Source organism: Phocoena sinus, chromosome 4, assembly GCF_008692025.1.
Source record: "Phocoena sinus isolate mPhoSin1 chromosome 4, mPhoSin1.pri, whole genome shotgun sequence".
NCBI lineage: Eukaryota > Metazoa > Chordata > Mammalia > Artiodactyla > Phocoenidae > Phocoena > Phocoena sinus.
Genome location: NC_045766.1, coordinates 100157683 through 100182470, shown reverse-complemented (window position 1 = coordinate 100182470; position 24788 = coordinate 100157683). Strand labels below are relative to the sequence as shown.

General features: G+C 34.5%; 1 protein-coding gene across 1 annotated transcript in view; it reads left to right on the top strand.

The window, feature by feature from the left end:
- The window catches only part of EPHA6 (EPH receptor A6), an 863031-nt gene that overhangs the window by 23138 nt on the left and 815105 nt on the right, over positions 1 to 24788 (top strand). The window contains exon 2 of the mRNA XM_032630346.1: positions 24302 to 24366. Coding sequence (XP_032486237.1) covers positions 24302 to 24366 — 65 coding nt within the window. The remainder of the gene's footprint in view (positions 1 to 24301; positions 24367 to 24788) is intronic.

Below are 24788 nucleotides of genomic sequence, written 5' to 3'. Positions count from 1 at the left end.
AGTGGTTGAGAATCTGCCTGCTAATGCAGGGGACACGGGTTCAAGCCCTGGTCGAACACATGTCGCAGAGCAACTAGGCCCACGAGCCACAACTACTGAGCCTGCGCGTCTGGAGCCTGTGCTCCGCAACGAGAGGCCCACGCACCGCGATGAAGAGTGGCCTCCACTTGCCACAAACTAGAGAAAGCCCTCGCACAGAAACAAAGACCCAACACAGTAAAAATAAATAAATAAATTAATAAACTCCTACCCCCAACATCTTAAAAAAAAAACAAAACCCCACAGCTAATAGCGTAAAGTCCAGGACCAGATGGCTTCACCAGTGAATTCTACCAAACATTTGAAGAATCATGGTACTAATCCTGCTCAAAGTCTTCTAAAAATAAGAGGAGAGAACACTTCCACACTCTTTTAATGAGGCCAGCACTACCCTGATACCAAAATCACACAAGGGCACTATAAGAAGAGAAGATTATAGGCCAATATATCTGATGAACATAGATGCAAAAATCCTCAACAAAATATTAACAAGCCAAATTCAACAGCATTAAAAGGATCATACACCATGATCAAGCAGAGATTATTCAAGGGATGTGAGGATGGTTCAACATTTGGAGATCAGTCAATGTGTAATACACATTAACAGATGAAGGATAAAAATCATATTATCTCAAGGGATACAGAAAAAGCACTTGACAAAATTCAACATCCATTCATGATGTTGAACAAACTGGGGATAAGAGAAACTATGTCAACATAATAAAGGCCGTATATGACAAGCTCACAGCTAACATCATTCTCAATGGAGAGAAGCTGAGAGTCTTTCCTCTAAGGTCAGAAATAAGACGAGGATGCCCACTCTCACCACTTTTACTTAACATAGTACTGAAAGTCCTAGCTAGAGCAATTAGGCAGGAAAAAGAAATAAAAGACATTCAAATCCAAAGGAAAAAATAAAATTATCTTTATTTGTGGATAACATGGTGTTATATATAAAAAACACTAATGAATCCACCAAAAACTGCTAGAACTAATTAATGAATTCAGTAAAGTTGCAGGATACAAAATAAATATAATAAAAATCAGCTTTATTTCTATACACTAACATCAAACTGTCAGAAATAGAAATTAAGAAAACAATCTCATTTACTGTTGCATCAAAAAGAATAAAATACCTAGGAATGTATAAACCAAGGAGGTGAAAGATCTGTACACTGAACACAATAAGGCATTGATGAATGGAATTGAAGACACAAATAAATGGAAGGTTATTCTGTTCTCATGGATTTGAAGAATTAATATTGTTAAAATACCCATGCTACTCAAAGCAATCTACAGGTTCAAAGTAACCTATATCAAAATTTTTTCACAGAAATGGAAAAAAAATCCTAAAATTTGTATGGAACCACAAAAGACCCTTGAATAGCTAAAGCAATCTTGAGAAAGAAGACAAATCTAGAGGCATCACATTTCCTGATTTAAAATTATATTAATATAAAACCTGTAACAAAACTTCTAGGAGAAAACATAAGGGAAAAGCTCCTTGACATCAGTCTTGGCAATGACTTTTTAGGTTTGACACTAAAATCAAAGGCAAACAAAAGCAAAAGCAAACAAGTGGGGCTATATAAAACTAAAAAATTTCTGCACAGTAAAGGAAACCACCCACCCAAATGGAAAGGCAATCTATGGAATGGGAGAAAATATTTGCAAATCATATGTCTAATAGAGGGTTAATATCCAAAATATCAATATAAAACTCATAACTCAAAAGCAAAAAAGCCCCAAGCAATCCAATTAAAATTCAGGCAGAGGAACTGAATAGACATTTTTCTGAAATGTCTGAAATGAAATGTCTGAAATGAAAAGGTATATGAAAAAGGTACTCTACATCATTAATCATTAGGTTAATGTTTATCAAAACCACAGTGAGCTATCACATCACACTTGTTAGAATGGCTATCATCAAAAAGACAAGATGTAACAAATGTTGACAAAGATGTGGATAAAAGGGGACTCTCTTGTCCACTGGTGCAGCCACAGCCACTATGGAAAATGGTCTGGAAAGTCCTCAAAAAACTGAAAACAGAACTACCCAATGCTATGATCCAGCAATCCCACTTCTTTCCTTTCGTCCCAAAGGGAATAAAAACAATATCAGTGAGATCTGCACTCCCTTGTTCATTTCAGCATTATTTACAACAGCCAAGATGTGGAAACCATGTACGTGTCCATCACTAATGAATAGGTAAAAAAAAGATGTGGTTAATGTACATAATGGAATATTATTCAACCATGAGAAATAAGGAAATCCTGCCATTTGTGACCACATGGATGGATCTTGAGGGCATTATGCTAAGTGAAATAAGCCAGACAGACAAATACTGCATGGTATCACTTATATATGGAATCTAAGTAAAAGCCAAGTTCAAACAGAGTGAAGGAAAGTGGTTTCTGGAGAGGGGAAGGTGGGGGAAGTAAGGAGAGGTTGGTGAAAGAGTACAAACTGTTAGCTATAATATGAATTAGGTCTGAGGATCTAATGTATAACATGGTGACTATATAGTAGATAACAGTGAATTGTGTAATTGAAATTTGCTAAGAGTAGAACTTAGATATCCTCACTGAAAAGAAAAAAAAAAGATGTGAGGTTGTATACATATATCAAGTCATCATGTGTACATTTTAAATGTCTTACAGTTTTGTCCATTACACCCCAATAAAGCTAGGAAAAGACCCCAAATATAAAAAGAAAAAAAAGGAAAGACATACTGAAGATAGAGTTATTGACTGTGGAACAAATTGTGTGTTGACCTTACATAGACCTAATGACAAACTACTTTCATTCAAGTATTGTAGTTTCATATCTTTGTCTCTATATCCCCAAATATGTGCTATATTTATATATTATTTCTGAGATGTGTTTTATTCTCTGTAATATAAAAGGGGAGAAGTATATTTTTATTACACAAGTTTTTTCTTTCTGAGTGAAAGTCTTCTTATTCATATTTTCTATTTTAATATTAAAAAGTAATAAAGTCTTAATCTACTTCCATGTGATAAGTTTTTAAAAATTGGACTTTTTTGATACTCTAATTATGGGAGAATGGAAATAACTATTTTGATTTCTCAATGTAATCCTGTACTTTCTTTATATTATTTATATTTGTATTGATTTAAATATTTGGGCAACTGGATGTATAAAATAGGAAATCAGAGGTAGGTGGAAAGCCAGATATTACTAGTAAAACTCTATAATTTTGATTTGAGTAAAGTGAGATCAAAAAAATGTTAAATGACTTGTCCACAGTCACTTAGCAGTTTTTGGCAAAATGAATACTAGGACCTCTAAAACACAGAGACTTCCATACAAGATATAAAATGGATTTTCATTGCTTTTCCTAACAAGTGTGATTTTCCTAACAAATGGAATAATCATCGTTTCTAAACATTGGCAATGAAAATTTTACAAAAATATTGCCAAGAATTTCATGTATTAAGGGGAAATAAATGTTGATAGTGATCTTTTCTCACACTGCTTGTATAAAATCTCTTATGTTCTATATGATGGAGCTAAATTCTATATGAATAAACTCAAAATCTGGACACTATATAATTTAAAAGTTTGTGCTATGTGAGCTATGGAGCACTTGGAAGTAGCTTTAATCTCTGACTTTTTCCATAAGCAACATAGTCATATATTCCCTCTCTGATTCCCTCAAAATCCAAAATCAGTTTTTTCAGTCATGGTTCTGGTACATGAATAACTATCAGGCAAAACCATTTAGGTAATTAATATTTAACACAAATTTTGCTAATTTATTGAAATCATGGGAAAACGTAGGAGGAAGGTTAAGAAAGTAGATTGACTGACATTGGTCTTTTTGTGGCCTTGGGCAAATACTTCACTTTCTTTGAGCCACAGTTTCCTTCTTGGTGAAGTGCTGATAATTCTTGAAGTTTCTATTTTGCAGGGTTGTTGCAATAGAATGTTGTTTGTCAAAATGTTTTGAATATTGTGAAGTGCTACACAATTACATTATTTCATTACTGTTTCTCAGCAATGCTGGAACACCTTTAAACATTGTTGATCAAGTCATTTAATCATTCATTCTAGATTTACTGAACAAGTATTAACTGAATTCCAGAAACTGTGATTCATGTTGGCATTAAAAAGCCGAACCATTCTGCCTCCCTCTCAAGTCAAGAAGGAGAAAAAGAATGAAAGAGGGAAGTGAGAGAAAAGAAGGGCAGGTAAGGCAGTTGTGTCCAGGTATCACTGATTGTTCCTGTGCATAGGTTAGCCTAGCTGCAGCATATTACAGTGGGCCTTGGTCTGTGCTGCCAAGATAAATGGTGTGGTCCTGGGTTATCAAACTGAAATAGAACAAAGGGGAAAGGGAGCCTACTGTTATGCATAGATTATACACACTTAATACCCTAACAACCCTGGGAAGGAGGTACCACTATTAATGCCCCCCCTTTTTTTATGAATGAGGAAGCTGAGGTACAGAGAGATTAAGTAATTTACATAAGACCACTCAGGTATGATGAGGACATAAGAAGGAAGTGGCAATGTGTAAGGATCTATATTGGGCAACATAAGATGAGACAAAGAGGAATTCATTGATATGAAGATTAGGAGATGGTGGTGATTTTTCAAATTGGCTGTTATACAGCAAATAGAGGTGTGCCCTGGATCCTCAAGCTGTATTCTAGAAACAGATGGAAATATCTTTTATAATTAAGAAGCTCAGATTTGTTTGAGCACAGAGTGGAGAAATACTGAACTAGTAATTCAATGTGGTAAATATTCTCTGGTAGGAATATACACAGGAGTTCCTGGAGCTTGAGGAAGGGTGGTATGACTTACTCTGCATAGAGGAATCAACAAGGCTTTCCATAGGCATTAAGATAATGCTTGTACATTCTCTGTGCGTATGTGTGGTAAAATGTGCATAACATAAAACTTACTACATTAGCTATATTTAAGTGTACCGTTGAGTGGTATTAAGTACATTCATATTGTAGTGCAACTATCACCACCATTTATTTCTAGAACTTTTCATCTTGCAGAACTGAAACTCTGTACCCATTAAAAGAGAATTCCCCATGACCCCTTTCCAGCTGCCCCTAACAGCCACGTTCTACAATTTTTCTTTCTTCTTTCAAGTTTCACCTTTTCCCTGTGCCCCAGCCTTTGGTAACCACTATTTTACTCTCTTGTTATATGAGTTCAGCTTTTTTCCCCCAAATATAAGTGAGATTATGCAATATTTGCCTTTTCCTGTGTGGTTTATTTCACTTAGCACAATGTCCTCCAAGTTCATCCATGTTGTTGTAAATTTTTAAGGCTAAAAATATTCCATTGTGTATATATATCAGCATTTTCTTTATCCATTCATCCATCAACTGACGTTTAGGCTTTTTGCATATCTTGGCTGTTGTGAATAATGCTGCAGTGAACAAGGGGGAGAGGTATCTCTTAGTGATTTTATTTCCTTGGGTTATATACCCAGAAGTGTGATAGCTGGATAGTATGGTAGTTCTGTTTTTAATTTTTTTGGGGAACTTCCATGCTGTTTTCCATAGTGGCTGTACCAGTTTACATTCCCACCAATAGTGTACAAAGGTTCTGTTTTCTACAAATCCTTGCCAACACTTAACTATCTTTTGACTTTTTGGTAATTGTCATCCTAACAGTTGTGAGGTGATATTACATTGTGGTTTTGATTTGCATTTCCTGATGATTGGTGATAATGAGCATCTTTTAATATGCCTGCTGGCCATTTGTGTCTCTTTTTTGGAAAGATATCTATTCAGGTCCTTTGCCTGTTTTTTATTGTATAATTTGATTTTTTTGCTCTTGAGTTCTAAGATTTCCTCATATGCTTTAGATATTAACCCCTATTGGATGTATGATTTGCAAATGTTTTCTCCCATTCTAAAGGTGCCTTTTCATTTTTGTGGTTTCCTTTGCATTCTAGAAACTTTTTAGTTTGACGTAGTCCCATTTGTTTATTTTTGCATTTGTTGCTTGTGCTTTAGGTGTTATATCCAAAAAAGTCATTGTCAAGACCAGTGTCAGGGAGCTTTTCCCCTATGTTTTCTTTTCTAGAAGTTTTACAGTTTCATGTCTTACATTTAAGCCTATAATCTTCAAGTTGATTTTTATGTATGTGTAAGATAGGGGTCTGATTCTATTCTTTTGCATGTGGATATCCAGTTTTTTTCAGACCATTTACTGAAGGGACTTCCCTGGCGGTCCAGTGGTTTAAGACTCCGTGATTCTACTGCAGGGGGCACAGTTCAGTCACTGGTTGGGGAACTAAGATCCTGCATGCTGTGCTGCAGAGCCAAAAAAAAAAGACCATTTACTGAAGAGACTGTGCTTTTTCCATTGTGTATTCATGGCACCTTTTTGGAGAATCAGTTGACTGTGGGTGTGTGGGTGTATGTGCAGTCTATTCTGTTCAGTTGATCTCTGTGTTTGTTTTTATGTGCAGAGTCTTGATTGACATTGTTTATGATAAGGGAGAGTCAATAGCAAAGGGCTTTTCCAAAAGATTGAAGAGACCATTCCAGTACAGAGAGAGCTAAAGAGTTTGGCGAGGTGGGCAGAAGGGATTGGAGATAGAGGGGAAATAGAAAAGTGAGGTGATCCTGAACCATTTTTCAGGTAGCATGTTTCAGTAATTTTGTACCTTTTTCACTATGGTATAATGTCTTTAATACCTTTAAATAATAGCTCATTTAATCACTTTTGGTGCAATATGGCAACTTTGGGTAAGGGCATTTTACTTTGTTTATTATTAAAAGTATAATGAGGGCTTCCCTGGTGGTGCAGTGGTTGGGAGTCTGCCTGCCGATGCAGGGGACATGGGTTCGTGCCCTGGTCTGGGAAGATCCCACATGCCGCGGAGCGGCTAGGCCCATGAGCCATGGCTGCTGAGCCTGTGCTTCCGGAGCCTGTGCTCTGCAGCGGGAGAGGCCACAGCAAAAAAAAAAAAAAAAAAAAGTATAATGAAATTAACGTAAAATCAAATCAAAATATAAGGAAGAATTTTACCTTTTTGTTCGATTATTAATATATACCTTAACATAATTATTTAAGTAATAATTATGATTTTTCTATAATTCAAAAGTATATTTTAGTATACCAATTAAAATACATTTATTTGATATGGCATAAAAATCTCTAATATTTTGATATTTGAAATTTATCAAATTTGCACTAAAACTCTCAGTGGTTCATTTTAATTATGTTCATATTCTAGAGCAACATGATGACATAAATAAGAGGTCAAACTGCAGTTTCAAGTACTTACCTGTAAATAACACATTTTGTGTGTTGAAAGCCTACCCAAAATAAATGAATAGTTAATTACATACAATCTTTACCAAATTTTATCTTTTTTATTTTTTTTGCGGTACGTGGGCCTCTCACTGTTGTGGCCTCTCAAGTTTTTTCTACTGTGTCCTCATAGCCCATGAGCCATTATTAGTGGGGTTGAGAATTGAGTAATGTTTTTAGGTTCATTCAATCTAATGAAAGGAAGAATTTTTGTTGAGTTTAGGTGATACTAGAGGAAATACCATCTTCAGAATATAAGAAAGCCTTAGTGAGTAAATGCATACGTGCAAGTTGTGTTTTGTTATAAAATTGACCAATTGCTTAGCTTTGTTTCATCATTATTTATGGTGTTATGGTAGGAACATTTCATTATAATGTGTGACATTTTGGAGTTGGCCTGAAGCAACTGGAGTATTAATCTTCTAGAAAAAACCAGAAATTTCACTTCTTAGCAACACGAGTCCAATACTATATCAAGAGGGTGTTCATTGAAATTTAATCTTTTGAACAGGATGAATTCAAAATTCTCTCCTTAAGTCTCTCAGTTTCACAAGTTTGGGTCTGTTTCCTAAATGTTCTCAACTACCCTATTTTTAAGGATTTTACATGGTACAGTATATTATTTAGAATTTGAAGTACAAGTAATTTGTTCATCTCAAAAATGTACTTCCTAATGCAAAATGGTTTGCTGTCCATCAGCCTATTCCCCTCTGTTCCTTATTGACTTGAGTGCCTCACACAGTTCTTGGGTTTACTGAGTACTCAACAGAGGGTTGACAAAGGAGGAGCCCAATGACTGTGTCTTCAGTGTTTCTCACATCAGTAGCTTCCTTACCTGGGATTGGGGCTTTAGACAGTACTATTTATTTAATAGGTGCATTGTGGAATTCCTTTGAGCTAAAAATGTTTTAATATGTCATCAATTTCTCTGTAAGTAAGATGACTAGGATATTATTTCCCTTATAATAGAGGGTATGTGAGATAATTGCCACCATGGTCAGTAACCTACATATTGCTGATTATTATCAGTTTGGCTCCCCTGCTTAGAAAAAAGAGGACCCTTTCCCCAGTAACTATGTGAAATCTTGATATATAGGGGCTTCCATACTTCCTTAAATTCACAATTTGCTCTTCTAAGGCACAAAGGAACATGATCAAAATTTATAACTATGTCCCAGAGGAATAATGGACATGAAGAATTGTTAATATTCTCCTTTATTTTCTGAGGTTTCAGCATGTTTAGTGTCTTATAAAAATAACTTTGCTAAAAGTTTGTATTTATATGAAAAACTAACCAAAGAGGGGCTCAGTAAAAGGTATCATTCTGGCCACTTCAAGATGAAAGTGTCCAATCAGTAGGGTCCCTACATTTAAATTCAAAGATGTTGTAGCCACCTCTGTAGCTCTTTTTAAATGCTTTTTTTTTTTGTGGTACGCGGGCCTCTCACTGTTGTGGCCTCTCCCGTTGTGGAGCACAGGCTCCGGCCACGCAGGCCCAGCGGCCATGGCTCACGGGCCCAGCCGCTCCGCGGCACGCAGGATCCTCCCAGACCAGGGCACGAACCCGCGTCCCCTGCATCGGCAGGTGGACTCCCAACCACTGCGCCACCAGGGAAGCCCTTAAATACTTTTTAATACCATCTGATGTTCCTTTCTGTAGCCATTCTCCAACTTCAGTGGCCATAATACATTGTTTTCTTTGTTAAGAGCACCAACTGATTTATTCTGGGTAGATGGTTCTTCCTGTTCATAGGTAAATTTTTTCCTTGTATTTGAGTGTATTCTTTCAGATTACATATATATATATTTTTTTCTAATCTGAAAAAATATGCCTAAAACTACTTCAAATATATTTTATCTTCCATATATAAAATCTCCCCTACCAAGTTTCCGTTGAAATTTCTTTTGCTTAAGTAGTGATTTCATTTCAGTAGTTTTTTTTTCTTTCCCATATAATCAGGATTTTAGGATTATTACTGTGGCTTTGCAAATGTTTGACTCTGCTCAAGTAATTTGTTTTCACACAGTCTGATAGAGGAGCACAAAGTTCTTTTATTATTTATTGCTTTTGGAACACTGGATTTATAATCACAGACCTTACCTACTCCCTCCCAATATAATCTTCTCAGTACTTTGCAGATACTGAAAATAAAATAGATTTTTTGTGTGTTCTGAGTTATCCATTTTTATTGACATTTTGAGCCTTTACTAACTGCAGTTATATGTATTTAGTTATTCTAAATTCCTCACTTGTTCATTTTCATTTTGTTGTTCTATTCAATTATTCTTTTTAAAAAAGCAATCTTGAGGAAGAGTGTGAGGATTAAAATACACAGTTCTGGCCTTCAAGGAATTTAGAGTCTATGGAAGAACAGTTACACAAAGAAATACATACTGTGTGGTAAAATAAAATAAGATAATTACTGTTAGTGAAGTATGTGCAAATTTCAATATGGGGTAAGAATAAGAGCATCTCCATCTTATGGGGGTAAATTATGGAAGAAATCACATTTAGGTTAAGCCATAAGTTTGACTAGGAGTCGTCTTTTGGGACCAAACAAGCAAGAGTATTCCAAGCAGAAAGGAATAGCATGAAATGTGGAGAGGTGAGAGGGCAAGGTAAGTTTAAGGATTATCAGTATATCAGAGTAATGTAGGGTGAAGATGGGGGTGTTGCAGAGGGACAGGAAGATGGGACCAAGCCAGGAAGTGTCTTGCATGCAATAGAAAGGAATTCAGAGTATACCTTGTAAGGCAACAGTTGCCATTCAGTGTTGTCTTGAAAAATTTCCCTCGAATGTTAGTATATTCATGTTAGTATATTTTCAGTGGGAAAGAAAAATGAGTGCCAAAAAAATAAGGAAAATATTGGGTTAAAACTAGTTAAGCAATATTTTATTTTATGTTTTCTCTGATCATTGTTACTTAATTCACATCATGAATCTAAAAGCAATATAGAGAATAATTCAACTCTGTATAATCATGTCTTCCTTTCTAGAGGCTTTCCATGAGCTTGAAATCCAAATTAAATTCATAGCACTTAGTATAATACATAGTTACATATTTAGTTTATAGTTTCTGTTTATTTTCTCTTTTTCACATTAGATCCTAATCACCCTGAAGGCAGGTGTTATGTTTATTTTGATTTACCTTTATACACAGAACCTGGTTGTATGGTCAGTATGAAGAAATAAGTGCACATCTGAAGCAAATATTTTGAGAGAATTTTATAGATGATAAGGAGAACCACTGAGGAATTTTGAACAGAGAATGGAGAAATCGGATTTGAATTTTAGGCAGATCACTGATGCTGCATTGTGGAAGTTAAATGAAGGGAACAAGACCAAGGAACCCTGTCCAGTTGAGAGAGAAAACTGGGGTAGGGAATAGAAAACAGATAGATTTGAAGATGATCCAAACAGTTAAGTATCAGTCTTCTATTGCTCTTGTAACAAATTATCACAGATTTAGCGGCTTGAACAACACAAATTTATCCTTACAGTTTTGTAGGTTAGAAATCTGACATGGGTTTCCCTAGGCTAAAATCCAGGTGTCAGTGGGACTGTGTTCCTTTGTGGAGGCTCTAGGGGAGAATCCATTTCCTCGCCCTTTTCAGCTTCTGGAGTCTGTTCACATTCCTTGGCTCACGGCTCCTTCCCACATCTTCAAGCCAGCAATGTTGCATCTCTCTGTTCCTTTCTTCTGTGGTCACATCTTTCTTTGACTCTCTTCCGCTTTTAAATACCCTTGTCACTACAGTGGGCCCCCCAGGTAATCTAGGAGGGGAAGAGTGTTGCCCCCCTATTTTTAGATCAGATGATTAGCAACCTTAATTTCCCTTTGCCTTGTAACATAGCATATCCACAGGTTCCTGGGATTAGGGCATGAACAACTTTGGGGGACCATTCTTTGGCCTGTAATATCCCATGTGCAAACTGATAGTTGGGGAGTGAAGGATGAGTCACGGATCAGATACAGGTTCCTAATTTGTGCACTTGTGCAGATCTAGGATAACAGTAACTGAAATAGGGAAATCAGGAGGTGTACCCATTCATGGGAAAATAAAAAGCTCAGATGCAGACATGTTAAGTGTGAGGAGTGTGGGAGGAGGTAATTGAGAAGATATAAATACCAGTTGACCTGTGAGCTGGACCCAGGCAACAGGAGGCTCCTCACTGCCTCCCCTGTCCTTGGAATGTACAGTTCTGCCCACCATTCCAGCAGTGGGACCTGTTCCAAAGACGCAGCCTTGAGAGAGTAAGGTGTTGTTGAGACCATCTGGACAGTATACATGACTGAACGCAGTTGAGGCCTCTATATAAACTTATAAGATTCAGTCCAGTGGGTGTGGAGATTTTTCATCTTGTGGCTGCCCAAGACAAGACTTGTATAAGCCCCCTTGCTTATTAAAGCCTACCACCTCCCGATCTGGAGTGGTCTGCCACTTTCTTTGCTCTCGCCTAGCCTGCTGTGTACAGGGACCAGTTTGCAAACTAGCAAGGGGCCTCTGAATTGTGTCTAAAGTATAAAAGAGAGATTTATGCTGGAGATACTATTTTGGAGACTGAAAGCATTGAAATGACAGTTGAAACTCCCAAATGGATAAATTTTCTCTGCAAAGTGTAAAGACAGAGAAAACAAGAAAGAATAGATTCCTAAATAGTGTGCAATTGTGCATTACTTAAAATATGGCAGTTTTTGATTATATGATGAAATTAAGTCATTGAGGAAGGAAAAACTATTAAGAGAAGTTGCTCAGAAACTATTGGCATTGAGAAACCAGTGGTTTTTAATTTTTTAAACTCTTTTCATTCTTTGTCAATAAAAATAAGGACGGCAGTGTGTTTACCTTTGTAAAGAGCAACCTAAGACAGAAACAGTCTGGCCAGCTAATTGTGGACACCATGCCTAAATGTTTAGATTCTTCCCTACATCGTCAGCGAATATTATTCTCTGTCCTTATTTGAAACTGTATAAAATCAACTCAGTAATTGGAATTTATTTTGCTCACACATAAGAATCTTTCTTGGAACAATACATATACTTTGAATTAAAGAGAGTCTGCAGACAGAACCAATTCTCTTTCCAAACAATAAAAATAGACCTTCCAAAATTTAGCCAATATCAGATGGGCTGTAACTATGGAAACTATACTATGCCTTGTAAATAATATTTGAAATGCCAAAGTTGTAGTTGGCAGTACAGTACATATGTATGAAAACCTAAGAGGAAAACTTTTCATTGTTTCTTCAGCACCATTCAATGTGAAGAGCTTTGTAATGGGTAGATAAAATTCTTTATTTCATAAATAGAAATAAACCTAAGGTATTTAAAAAAGTAAAAAAGGGTTACTCTTTTCTCTCAATTTAGTACTTTTCAAGAAATCTGATCTTTAATTTGGTCTCTTGATATGTTTCCCTTCAGGGAAGGAGATTCCCTGGGGAGACAGATCATCAGTGAATAAATCATCCATCTCATTTATAAATTAGTCTCCTGTATGCCTGATTAGCAAGATTTAGTCTTCTAAAATATGACCACTCCTCAGAAGAATAAAAATTGAGCTTCTCAACCATGAAAGCTGAGGATGGAATTTGGGTCTTGATGACTTCACCAAAGGAGTTTCTCAACATTTTACATTTCTTACCATAATTCGTGTCTTGGGTAAGCAATAAATTGAAACTGATCAAGGTCTTATGAAAGCCTGCATCTGCTTTCTTATTCTTAATTATACTTGGTAAACCCATGTTGGATAAAATATTCTCCATTTGCCTAAATGTTAAAATTCCATTATCATTTTTGTTGCGTTTACTTTATTGCACAGGACCCTGTTGATAAACACTATGACAGTAGATCTTAATGATTTGCCTTCCATACAGGATAATGATGATAATGCCTGTTTTTTTAAAAATGCTTTTTCTTTTATTTTTTCTGCCAACAATAAGGCTTCCATCTGTCATTCTTTTCTATATACTGAAGCCGTGCTGCTCTTGGCATGGGTCACATTTGTAAATGTTTCATTTATGAACCATTCCTCCTCCTGACTTCTCTGCAGTACAGAAATATGCCACAAAAGATCAACTGTCTTGCAGTTCATGAGCTTCTAAATCTGGCATTGCATTTGCTCTGTCATTTCCTCAATAGTTTCCAGTAGGAAGTTGTCCTAAATAATTCTCATGACTTTATTTATCAAATAATTATGCTAAAAAGCTGTTTAATGTGTAAAAGATATGACAGCTGGTTGTCTTAATATTTTATTTGTCTTCACATTTTTACTGCCCATTTCTCTCATCATAGACTATTCTGTTCCATAGGCAATATTACTTAACAAAATCCTCAGTACAGTTGAATTTAGTGATTCAGAAGGCAACACACATTCTTTAGGCAGTCAAGGATGTTGAAATTATGGTAAAAGAGTTAAAAAATTACGTTTTTATTTAAATTATTCCTTGTAGCATATCCCCAGAATGTATACTATTGTATGAACAGATTATCAAGTTTCATGACCTGACAATAAACAGTTTAGTTAGCTGACTTAGACAAGAGTCTTAAACATTGGCAATTAACTGTACCAGTTTTAGAGACTAAAGAAGCTAGTGTATGGCTAATATTTCTGGGGTCAGCTGGAGAGGGGGTGGATGGGGAAATCTAAGAAAAAAATAACGATTTTTTTTTCTTAGATCTCTCTAGAAGACTCTTTGAGTAGATCAATTAATAAGAGAAATTCAAAGGGCAAAGGGGAGACAACCATAATCCATAAAACAATAAGCAAACTTTTGTTTTACTTTTTTTTTTTTAACATACTATCTTGGTAGAGTGGCTAACAAGGTTAGAGTGTGTTGAGAGCCAGATACTAAAGCTTAGAGCATTATCAATACTTGGTTTAAGGCAGACCAACTCCCAATAATTGGTAGAACAAGAATTTTGACTTGGCTAAGTTTACACAAGCACACAATAGTAGACCCATGTATAGAACCCAGGAAGTAGATAGAAGGTATAATCTAAACAGAGGGTAATGTTTGGAGCTGATAGAAGTTGGAGTTTTAGGAATCTCTTTCAATATGTTTCTATGAGGAATTGCTTACATAGTGTGATTTTAGGTATGCCATGAAAAAAGCTTAAGTCACTCTCACCTGAAGGGTGCTGTAATCAATTCAAATTTAACTTGAATAAATAAATAAACATTGCAGGAAGGGATAAGGGGAAATGAGTATTCATAAGCACATTTGTGTGCTATTTTATTTAAGATGTTTTCTTACTATGACAAATGCTTTCAGTGGGGCAGCAGATAGAGCAGGATGATTTGAACACTGTACATTGTCAGAGATGGAGATAGATGCACAGGATTTGGACTGAGAGAGAGCAGCCTGAGGGCACTCTGATGAAAGCGTAGGGGCTGGGTAGAGCAAAGAGGACTCCAAAAGGTACAGAAAATGTGTTCTCACAGTCCATTCTGTGCTCAATACAACAGCCTACTCACTTTGTCCCTTAACCACATTTGAGAGAGATCATATGTGATAACCTTTGACCTTCTCCATTACAAACTAAAGCACAATAACCATTTACATTTCCTGCAGTGCTTGCCTTCCCACTAATCCTGCACTGCATTTTCAATATTTGGTTAAGAACATTTTTACTTAAGGTATGAGTTTTTGGCCCACACTCCCTTCCATTCACTTAGTTCGTTTGTTCATTCATTCACTTATTCATTTTATTCAACAAATATACACACATACATATGCAGACCCTTCCTTTGAGAAGGTCATATTATATTGGCAGAACTACGTTGTAAATAAATAGTGATAATTGTATCTCTATTTGGCTATAATTTCATTGGACAAAAATGAGAATATTGTCCTTTCAAAGTTTTTTAATATATATATTTTTCAAAATTTTGAAAATACAATTACTATTTTTACCTGAAAAATTTTAAATTTCTGATGATTAATACTTAGATTAGAAAAATGTTTACTTCTGATAATGTTTAACTTTTTTTATCTCCCACTCTAATTAAAACACTCTGTCTCTCCTGACAAATTTAGCAGATATTTCTTATATTTGGTATTATTTTGCAGGAGAGTACCCTTCAGGTAGAGAATTATTTCCCTTCATGTTGTCTACTGGGGTGCATTTCTACAGTCTATTCATTCCTTAGCACTTCTTTAGAAACTGAGGAAGTGGTCCAATTACTAACAGTTTTGATGGTGCTGTTGATGTAATATTGGGTGTCTGCCCTTTTAGAATAGCAATTTAATTCTGCACCTTCTACTAAACAGCTTCAGCCTTTCCTCTTCTGCACCTTCAGAATAAGGGCATTTTAATCTGTTTTGCTATATACATGTTTGAATAAACTAGGGCATGTGGGTTGACACAAAAATTCTAACAGTGGGAGTGAAAAGATAACACCAGAGGCTCCTTGAGGGTAGACATTGTATCTTATAAACTTTCTATACCCTGCAGTAGTTAATATAGAGTCTAAATATAACAGATACTCAATTAATGCTTGTTGAAATAATATGGAAATGTCTTCGTATAAAATCAAGTAACATTTTTGTGACTCCAGTGTCCTAATAAAGGAAGTAAAAAACTATTTCTATTATGTCTATGTAAGTGTAATGGTGGGAAAAAGCAATCTAGGAAAAAATTTTTTTCTCCCATTTTCAAGGAAAACTTTTTCACTGATAATTGTTTCTTAGATTCTAGTAAAACTCATTTTTTCCTTCTCAATGCAAAGCCACTACTGTCTGTTTTTAAGGTAGGGGTTTCAATAGGTTTTTTAGACTTTGCTTCTATTATATAGAAATAGTTTTGCATTGAAATGGCCATTACATTGTAGTTAAGACTTTCAAATAAGTACTCATAATCTCTTTTACCAGAGCTATAAAAACAAAGATTTAAGCACATTTCAGACCTTGAGTTTCATTTAAAAAAAAAAAAAAAAGGAAAGTGTTCAAAGCCCATGGAAGATAAGTGAGATATGTGAGAAAGGAATGAACTAGAAACACAAGAAGCCTCTCTTATACTGTGTAACTGATGGGATGGATGTGCAGTGGTTTGGACTAAGTGAGGTTTATGTAATAAATGTTGTGAGTTTCTGTGAGAGATGGAAAAAAATCACAACATTTGTTAAATATATTGTAAGACTAGCAAATCTAAGACTAAAGCCAAGTAGTCTTTTCTACCTATTAAAACTGTGTAATTGAAGCAAATGGAAATAATACTTGTCCTAAACGAAGCTACTTAGTTTCTTTATAGATCAAAGTGCTGAAGATGTCAGAATGAAAGCATTATATATTGCTATTAATTTGGAACATGCCAAATTTCCTTTCCTTTTTTTTTTTTGCCATAGAGGTAACTGAACAATTTGATGAGGAAAGCATGACTTTGAGGTGACTCATTGATAAGTCTTAATGACCTTGTTCAGGAGCCCAGAGTGAACCTATCATTTAGTGACCTTGTGATGGATTAGATCCACATCTGGGTTCTCTTTGGGTCTCTGTGGTAAGCCCTCCTGTCTAACAGCAGCTTCAGAAATGATTATGAGACTGAAGCAGATAAGGCTGTGTCCAGCAGGATAACCATGTAAAGGTTCTTTTGAATAAACTAGGAAGGTGTAGAAGTGAGGATGAACATTGCTAGTTATATTTTTAATCAACTATTAACCATTCATTGTTTGGATAAGGTTTTCAGTGGCAGTTCTTACTCAATGGTATAACTTGCCTTCTAAACAGAAAACTAGCTTGAATTTTTTGCCCCTTTTCTCCATTTAAGGTGATAATTAAGGAAAGTAATTTCTGGTTATTATAGCTTATTTTTCCATCAGAACTAAAAAACAGTGATTTGTTTCAAGGAAGGACAGAGTCAGAAGTTTGAACATGCTTTCTGAAACAAGATATCATTTTCTAGTAGAGTAGAAAGCTGAAGGTTGTGAGTTCACATGGTCTAGACTGATTTTATTCTCTGATCTTGAGAAAGCTATTTAACATCTCTGTGGTCATATCACCTTATCTTTCAAGTAGGATTTCCAAACTCTCATAGGGAGTGACAGAAATAATCATGAACAACACCTATATTAAAAAAAACAAAACAGTAACAATAGAAATAAGAAAGCTATGACAAAACAAAATGCTTATAAGTATACTTAATGAACAAGTATTGATCTCAGTTTCTAGATAAAAATTCTTCGTTATTTTTAAGAAGGAGTGAGTCTCTTTGGAAAATGTTGCCTTAAAAATAATGTCAAGATACAGAGGAACATACCAGGGGTAAAACTAAAAATCCTATGTTTCCTTAAAGCAGTCTGTGTTTTATTTATTTTTAAGAATTAAATATTGATTCTGGCTCTATATGAGGGTAGAGAACCATAGTATCTGGAAGTTAAAACTGACTTTTGTCAATCAAACTCATGCAGTTATGTCAAAATATTAATGTGGTAACCTGAATCCCAGTTTAAAGTAGGATCTAAACAGGATAACGTTGAAATAGACTACTGCTGTATGTAGATAGACAGATAGATATAGATAGATACATGTTTGTTTATATATCTGTGTCTATAATTTGAAATATTCTCTGATTATATTATGTCTGGTCATGATGTCAGAAGTATTCCCTTTATTTTACTTGTTTTTTTTGGAGCTACTGGAGGTGTGTTACAGTCAGTGGAACATGGAACTAACTATTAAAAACCTTGTGACTAAGTGACTTAGTAATTTTATCTTTTTGGGTCTTATTTGAAAAATAAAGGCGCCTAATGGAATGATTCTAAGAAGAAATGCCTTGCCTTTCTTTGTATGAAGTCTATTGGAGAAAATTCTAAACCCGCGTTTACTGCTATCTGAACTTTTAAAAATATTGATAAATCTTTGAACTCAGTTCATATACCATTAACTTGAATCTTTACAGCAAAATTATCCTAAAAGAATAATTGCCTTCTTAGTGGGTTGATTGATCTCTTCCTTGTTAAATTTTTCAAAATGATATATAAATAAAATCTCATCCTTTTTTTATTGTGCAGTTAGAATAAAGATGATCTTCAATTATATACTATAAAACTGTATGCTAATTGTATTTAAATTAATATATCTTAAATTTACTGAAATTTAAATTCAAGACCTGATAAATTATTCAAAGGAAAAAAATTAACATTGAGCTTTTTAATCTTAGGTACTCATTACTCTCACATTTAATCCAGTGCTATCAACCTTGTCTTTATCAGTTATCTTCTTTTAGCCACAATAAAATTTTCTTATAACTTCCAAAAGAATGCGTAAAGGGAGCACTAATAAATTAAGAGCAATTTTCAGAGAAAAATATATGCTAGAGATTTATTTCTTTCTAAAAGTTAATAGGAAAATTGTACATAGTTTAGCCTATTCTGTGCATTATGTTGCTTATTAAACGAAGTAAACATTTTGAAAACTTTATTTTGATACCACCAATCTACTACTTCTATTTATTTTTTGGTTTACCCAATTTCTCATTTATTATGATATCAATAAATAATTGTATTTTCATGTGTACTCCCCAAATAAGTAATTGGTGTTAATCTTTCTATATTTAAAACCTTGCCATTAAATTAAAAATAAAAAAGTATTGACTTTTACTGAAGTTAATATGGACAGAGTATTCTTTTCCTTCCTAAGTTTACAGTACTTTTGCACTCAAGTAGGGACTAGAAAACGCTTGTTTAAAGCCAGCAGGAGGAGCTCTCACCTTGCAGGGTCCAATGCTGTTAGTGTGCCTGAAAAACCTGAATTTGTGGGGGCTTTGCCTATGAAGCAAGTGGTAAAATTTAAACATGTATCACATATAATGGTGTTAAAAATAAAAATAAATCCTCAGTTTTATTTTGATATCAATGCATCCTTCACTTGTCAGGAATGCAAATTTGAAATTTTGCTGTTAAGAATTTTTAAAAGGTATGATTGCAGTTTAATGAGGAAAGTAAAGCAATTATGTAAATCTTGTTTCTTGAAGCTACTAATAAATAAAATGCTTCCTAAGGATCTATACTGTTGTAGGTATATACATATTTTCTTTTTTGTTTGTTTTGAAATGAATATATTTCAGTTTACAAATTATAAATATTAAGAACCAAGTAGCCCAATTGTATTTTAGAAAAAATAATTATATCAATGAGTGAATTAATTTACCAATCTATGAAAAAGAAATCTTCGTTGGTAGACTTCAATATTAGGGATTTTTGAACACTCTACTCCAGTAAACCCCTTGATTTAAATGGCATGATTTGTAGGTGGTACCAGTAAAGTTTCTGTAGAACCCATTGATGAGAAAACCAGGATATAAACTTATCTGGATTTGGAATCAGCAAAATAAATAATGATTTTTCTCTGCATCTACAAAAATAAAAAAACAAATGATAAGGTTTTATCTTCAAACTTAAAAGGAAGGAAGAAAACACTTAAAAAAAAGTTTAAAGGTTTTAAATATTTTTTAAGGGATATCCCAGCATCAATCTTTTGGTTGTAATCACTTTGTGATCTAAGGAAAATTATGTAACCTCTCTGAGCCTCAGTTTTCTCATCTGTAAATTGAGCATTTAAAAAAAGAAACAACTTACAGGACAATGTGGAGATTCCTTCAAGAGGGAAATATATAGACCATCCTTCCTACAGTGACTGAATTGCTATCATTACTTTAACAGCCTGCTAGCAAAATAATGATGTATTCCAAAAATATAAAGTGCTAAAGGAGTAACATTAAACTTTTGAGTGCCCCAGAGTGGATACTGGTATTACATACTTCTGAATTCTTTTCAATAGTATATACCAAAAATAAAATAACATTTATTTAATAATAAGATAAGCTTAGAGTTTTGAATATTTATTATAATATCTTCAGCTTTTTTCCTCTAATATGTGAGATTATTTTTTTGCACTGAGTGAACCCACACACCATCAAATACCATTTTGTGAATTTGCATGTGTGTGTTTGTGTGTGTATGTGTATATGTATGTGTGTATGTATACATATATAGATATATATGTATTTGTACTTTCTTTTACTTCTAGGCTTGTTAGAATTGTATGTTAATATGGAGTAGATGAGGCTATAAAGAAAGCCTTTTTAAAAGCTCTAGCCCTTTATGTGTCCTTTCATCTCTTTATGTGATATTAGCACCATAAGTCATTAGCTAAATATATTAATACATTAAGAGTAGAAAATGGTGTAGCCTAATTTGATCATTCCTTCTTCATTTATTAACTGAAATATTTCAGTAAGAGAAATGCACTGCACCTTGGTGGTGCAGTGGTTAAGAATCCGCCTGCCAATACAGGGCACACAGGTTCGAGCCCTGGTCCAGGAAGATCCCACATGCCGTGGAGCAACTAAGCCCGTGTGCCACAACTACTGAGCCTGCGTGCCTAGAGCCCGTGCTCCGCAACAAGAGAAGCCACTGCAATGAGAAGCCCGCGCACTGCAATGAAGAGTAGCCCCCACTCGCCGCAACTAGAGGAAGCCCATGCGCGGCAGTGAAGACCCAACGCAGCCAAAAATAAGATAAATAAAAATAAATAAATTAAGAGAAATGTTCCTTCATTAACTATTTCCTTATTCAGAAGTATTTCATATAGAAAAAGCAAAATAAATGTTTTATTCTTTTCAGATTATTTACCAGTTTTTAAAAATAATGATTTCCTAGTGTACTGCAAAAGTTATTAGTAGGTATATTTTATCATTATGAATGCATGGATTTAAGCATGTTTGAAGTGTTTCAATCCCTTATAGTCATTAACCTTGTGTATGATCAAATTATAAATTTTTGGCCAGTGGAAGTCTATGCCAGTTGGTTCCTGTGTCCTTTTTACGTGACCCTAGTAAACACTGATATATTCCCTGATTTGATATAAGGACTATAAAGCACCACCAATGAAGTAATCTTACAAAAAATAAAAATAAGTGGAACCTAGATCTGGTCAAGCCACTAAATATATCTACCAATTTAAAGGAAATACAGGGAATGAGGGAACATGTTCAGTGATATCTCACGAAAAGGAAAATCTGGAATGTGGGATAAGACCACTTTTGTGGGTCAGAAATTTTGCTAGTAAATTTGATTTCATGTAGTGAAAAGATAACTGGCTATTTAAAACAACAGTGAGATCCTATTGCACACCTGTTAGAATGCCTTAAAAAATACGGACAATACCGAGTTCTCGTGAGAATGTGGAACAATTGGAAAACCAGACATTCTGCTAATGGGAAAGTAAAGCTTTACAGCCATTTTGGAAAACAGTTTTACAGTTTTGAAGAATTAGCATTCTTTATATAACCCAGCAATCACTATTTACCGAGGAGAAATGAAAGCACAGGTTCACATAAAAATCTGTATATGAAAGTTCATCAGCTAGGGAACTCCATGCAATAGAATACTTTTCAGCAATAAAAAGCAACTGAGTGTTCAGTTGTATATATAGATACACATAGCAACATAGATGAATCTCAAATGAATTATGCTGAGTGAAAGAAACCAGGCTCAAAAAGTTTCATACTGTATAATTTCATTCATTTGACATTATGGGAAAGGCAAAGCCATAGGGACAGAAGTCAGATTAATGGTTGCTCGGGGCTGGGGTGGGGGAAAGGATTCATCATAAAGGATCACAAGGGAAATTCTGATGGTGATGGAAATATCTATAGCTTGATTGTAGTAGGGGTTACATGGAAGTAGGAGTTTGTCACAATCCGTAGAAATGTATATTTAAAAAAGGTGAATTTTATTGTAAGTAAATCATACCTCAATAAACCTAACTTTAAAAAAAGAAAATGGGGAACCCATAGATTAAAAAAAAAAACAAGACCTCACCATAATGTATAGAACCTATTTGGATCTTGACTTTCTGTTAAACTAAGTTGAGACCATAGGAACATTAAACAATGACTGTATATTTGATGACATTAAGTAATACATACTATTTATAGTAGTGAATTGTTATTGTAGTTGTATTAAGAGGAGTCTTTATCTTGGATATACATACTGAAATTTTTACAGATGAAATCATATGATTACTGGAATTTGCTTCAAAGAAATCTTGCAGTGAGAGTAGGTAAACATGTATAGATGAAATAAGATTGGCTATAGGTTTGTAATTATTGAGGCAGAGTGATTAGTACAATGAGGGTTCATTGTACTGTTTTCTCCACATTTTAAATTATTTTTGAGAATTTTGCACAATAAAAATTAAAGAATTATGGCTCAGTTTTACAAATGTATGCTTAGTGAATATACTGGAAGAATATTCTGCAATGAGTATGTAGAGTTTATCCCAGAAATTTAAGCATGGTTTCATACTAAAAATCAATAAAATGTATCACAGTCAAATAACAAAACCCACCAAGTCCTTGCTATAGACACTAAACAGCAGATGCCAAGTAACAGACTTCCAGTGACATGTTTTAAAAACTACAAAAAACCCTCCACTTTTTTAACTACATGAAGAACTAAAACTCATGATGAAATACCAAAGGATTGTTTCTCAGAGTTCAGTCCATGATTGGCATCTGGGGGACTTGAAGGTAATAATTAAAATTAAAATCTGCTGAAACATGGGCCCTACACATTAACCTGCTGGAAACACTTCAAAAATCCTCTCCTGTTGATCTCCATCTATCTTTCTGGCCTCCTTCTATCCTCCTATTCCCCCAAATAATCTCTATTCCTACTCCCCATTCCAGTAACTGAGAACTGATTTAGTCATAGCTCAGTTACTTTATAGAAGGTATTCTAAAATAAATTTGTTTCTCATCACATCTGATTAAAGACCCCCTCATCCTAGCCTAGCCCAAATTGCATTTCCTTTATGAAATTGTCCCAGACCTGCCCTACCAGCCTTAGCCTAACTTAATTGCTAAGCTATTATATAGTGTTCAGTTTTAGAATTTAACAGAGTATGTCCTGATTATTTGTTTGCATGTCATCTCAACCAGATTATGAGTTACATTTGGTCAGGGAAAAAGGTGCATGGTTTTTATTTTTGCTTTTGCCTTCTTTAGCAGTAAGTGTACTAACACATACAATAATAATGTAATCTACACTTAAAAAATATAGATTTCTTCAAAATGAGTTGTTTTCATACTTTGCCAATCATATAAGGGCATTTAATAACACACAAAGAAAATATACAGGCAGGCCTGCTTTAAAAGTTTTTCTTTCTTTAATGTGGTATAAAAAAGACTATATATGAAAATGGGGGGAAAAGCAAAGGTGATTATTTCATTGTTGGTTTGCAAAGTGACCCTGTACTCATGCAGGGCAAGGAAAGAGAACAAAGAAACAGGTAGATCACTCCAGATTGGTAGGTGGCAGTTTTAATAAGCAAGGGAGCTTATGCACAAGGCTTGTCTTGGGCGGCTGTCAGATGAGTAGATCTCTACACTTGACCACCAGAGGCTTAGCGACTTCAACTGGGTTCAGTCACGTATACCATCCAGACGGTTTCAGTAGCACCTTATTCTCTCAGGGTTCTGTCCTCGGAACAGCTATCACTGTGGGAATGATAGGCAGAGCATAGTTCTAAGGACAGGGGAGGAGCTGAGGAACCTCCCACCTATTGCTCAGGTCCAGCTTGAGTCATCTGGTGGTCATATCCTCTTGATTAACCTCTCCAACATTCATCAATTTTAAAAGTCAGCTATTAAAAATGACTGTTAGTACTGTTACTCAGTCATCTATTTCATTTAGCATTGTTAAACACCACGCTATTTTAAAATTAATTTATAACCACCTTATATATTTTATGTTTACTCAATATTATTAAGTATTATATATTAAGATTTAGTACCTACAAATAATTTTAAAGTAATTCAACTTATTAAAGCTAATACGATGAATAATACTGAAGGTCGTTGACATTAATGATTTAAATAACTGGTTCATTCTTATGTCAATTGAGAAGTTCATGCAAGTTTTTTTTTTTTGTTTAATTCCAGTTGTGTTGCTTGATACAACAACTGTGCTGGGAGAGCTAGGATGGAAAACATATCCATTAAATGGGGTAAGTTTAAATATCTTTTAAAATTGTTTTTCTTGTTAGGTTTTTAGGGTCTGTTATAATAGTTAAAGAAAGAAAAACAGTGTGGTTTTGGCTGTAGTAAGTATGAATTTTAGTGTATAAATTAAATTACATAGGAAAGATTAAAATGCAATTAGAACTGCTAACCAATGGGAATGATATATAAAATTCTTTGCTTTCTTCTAAATTAGTAATTGTTCTTTAATATAGTGTTTATACATAGTAGTATTAGAATAGCTATCATATAAATATTTTCTTTAGAAATAAAATTTTATGTTCAAGACACTTTTTTTTTCTGTGTATATGCTTGTTAAATTTGGTAACCTCACTGAGTATTTGTACATAAACAAACTTTAGATTATCATAGCATAAGTGTATTTTCCAGATACTAACAATTTGGTATT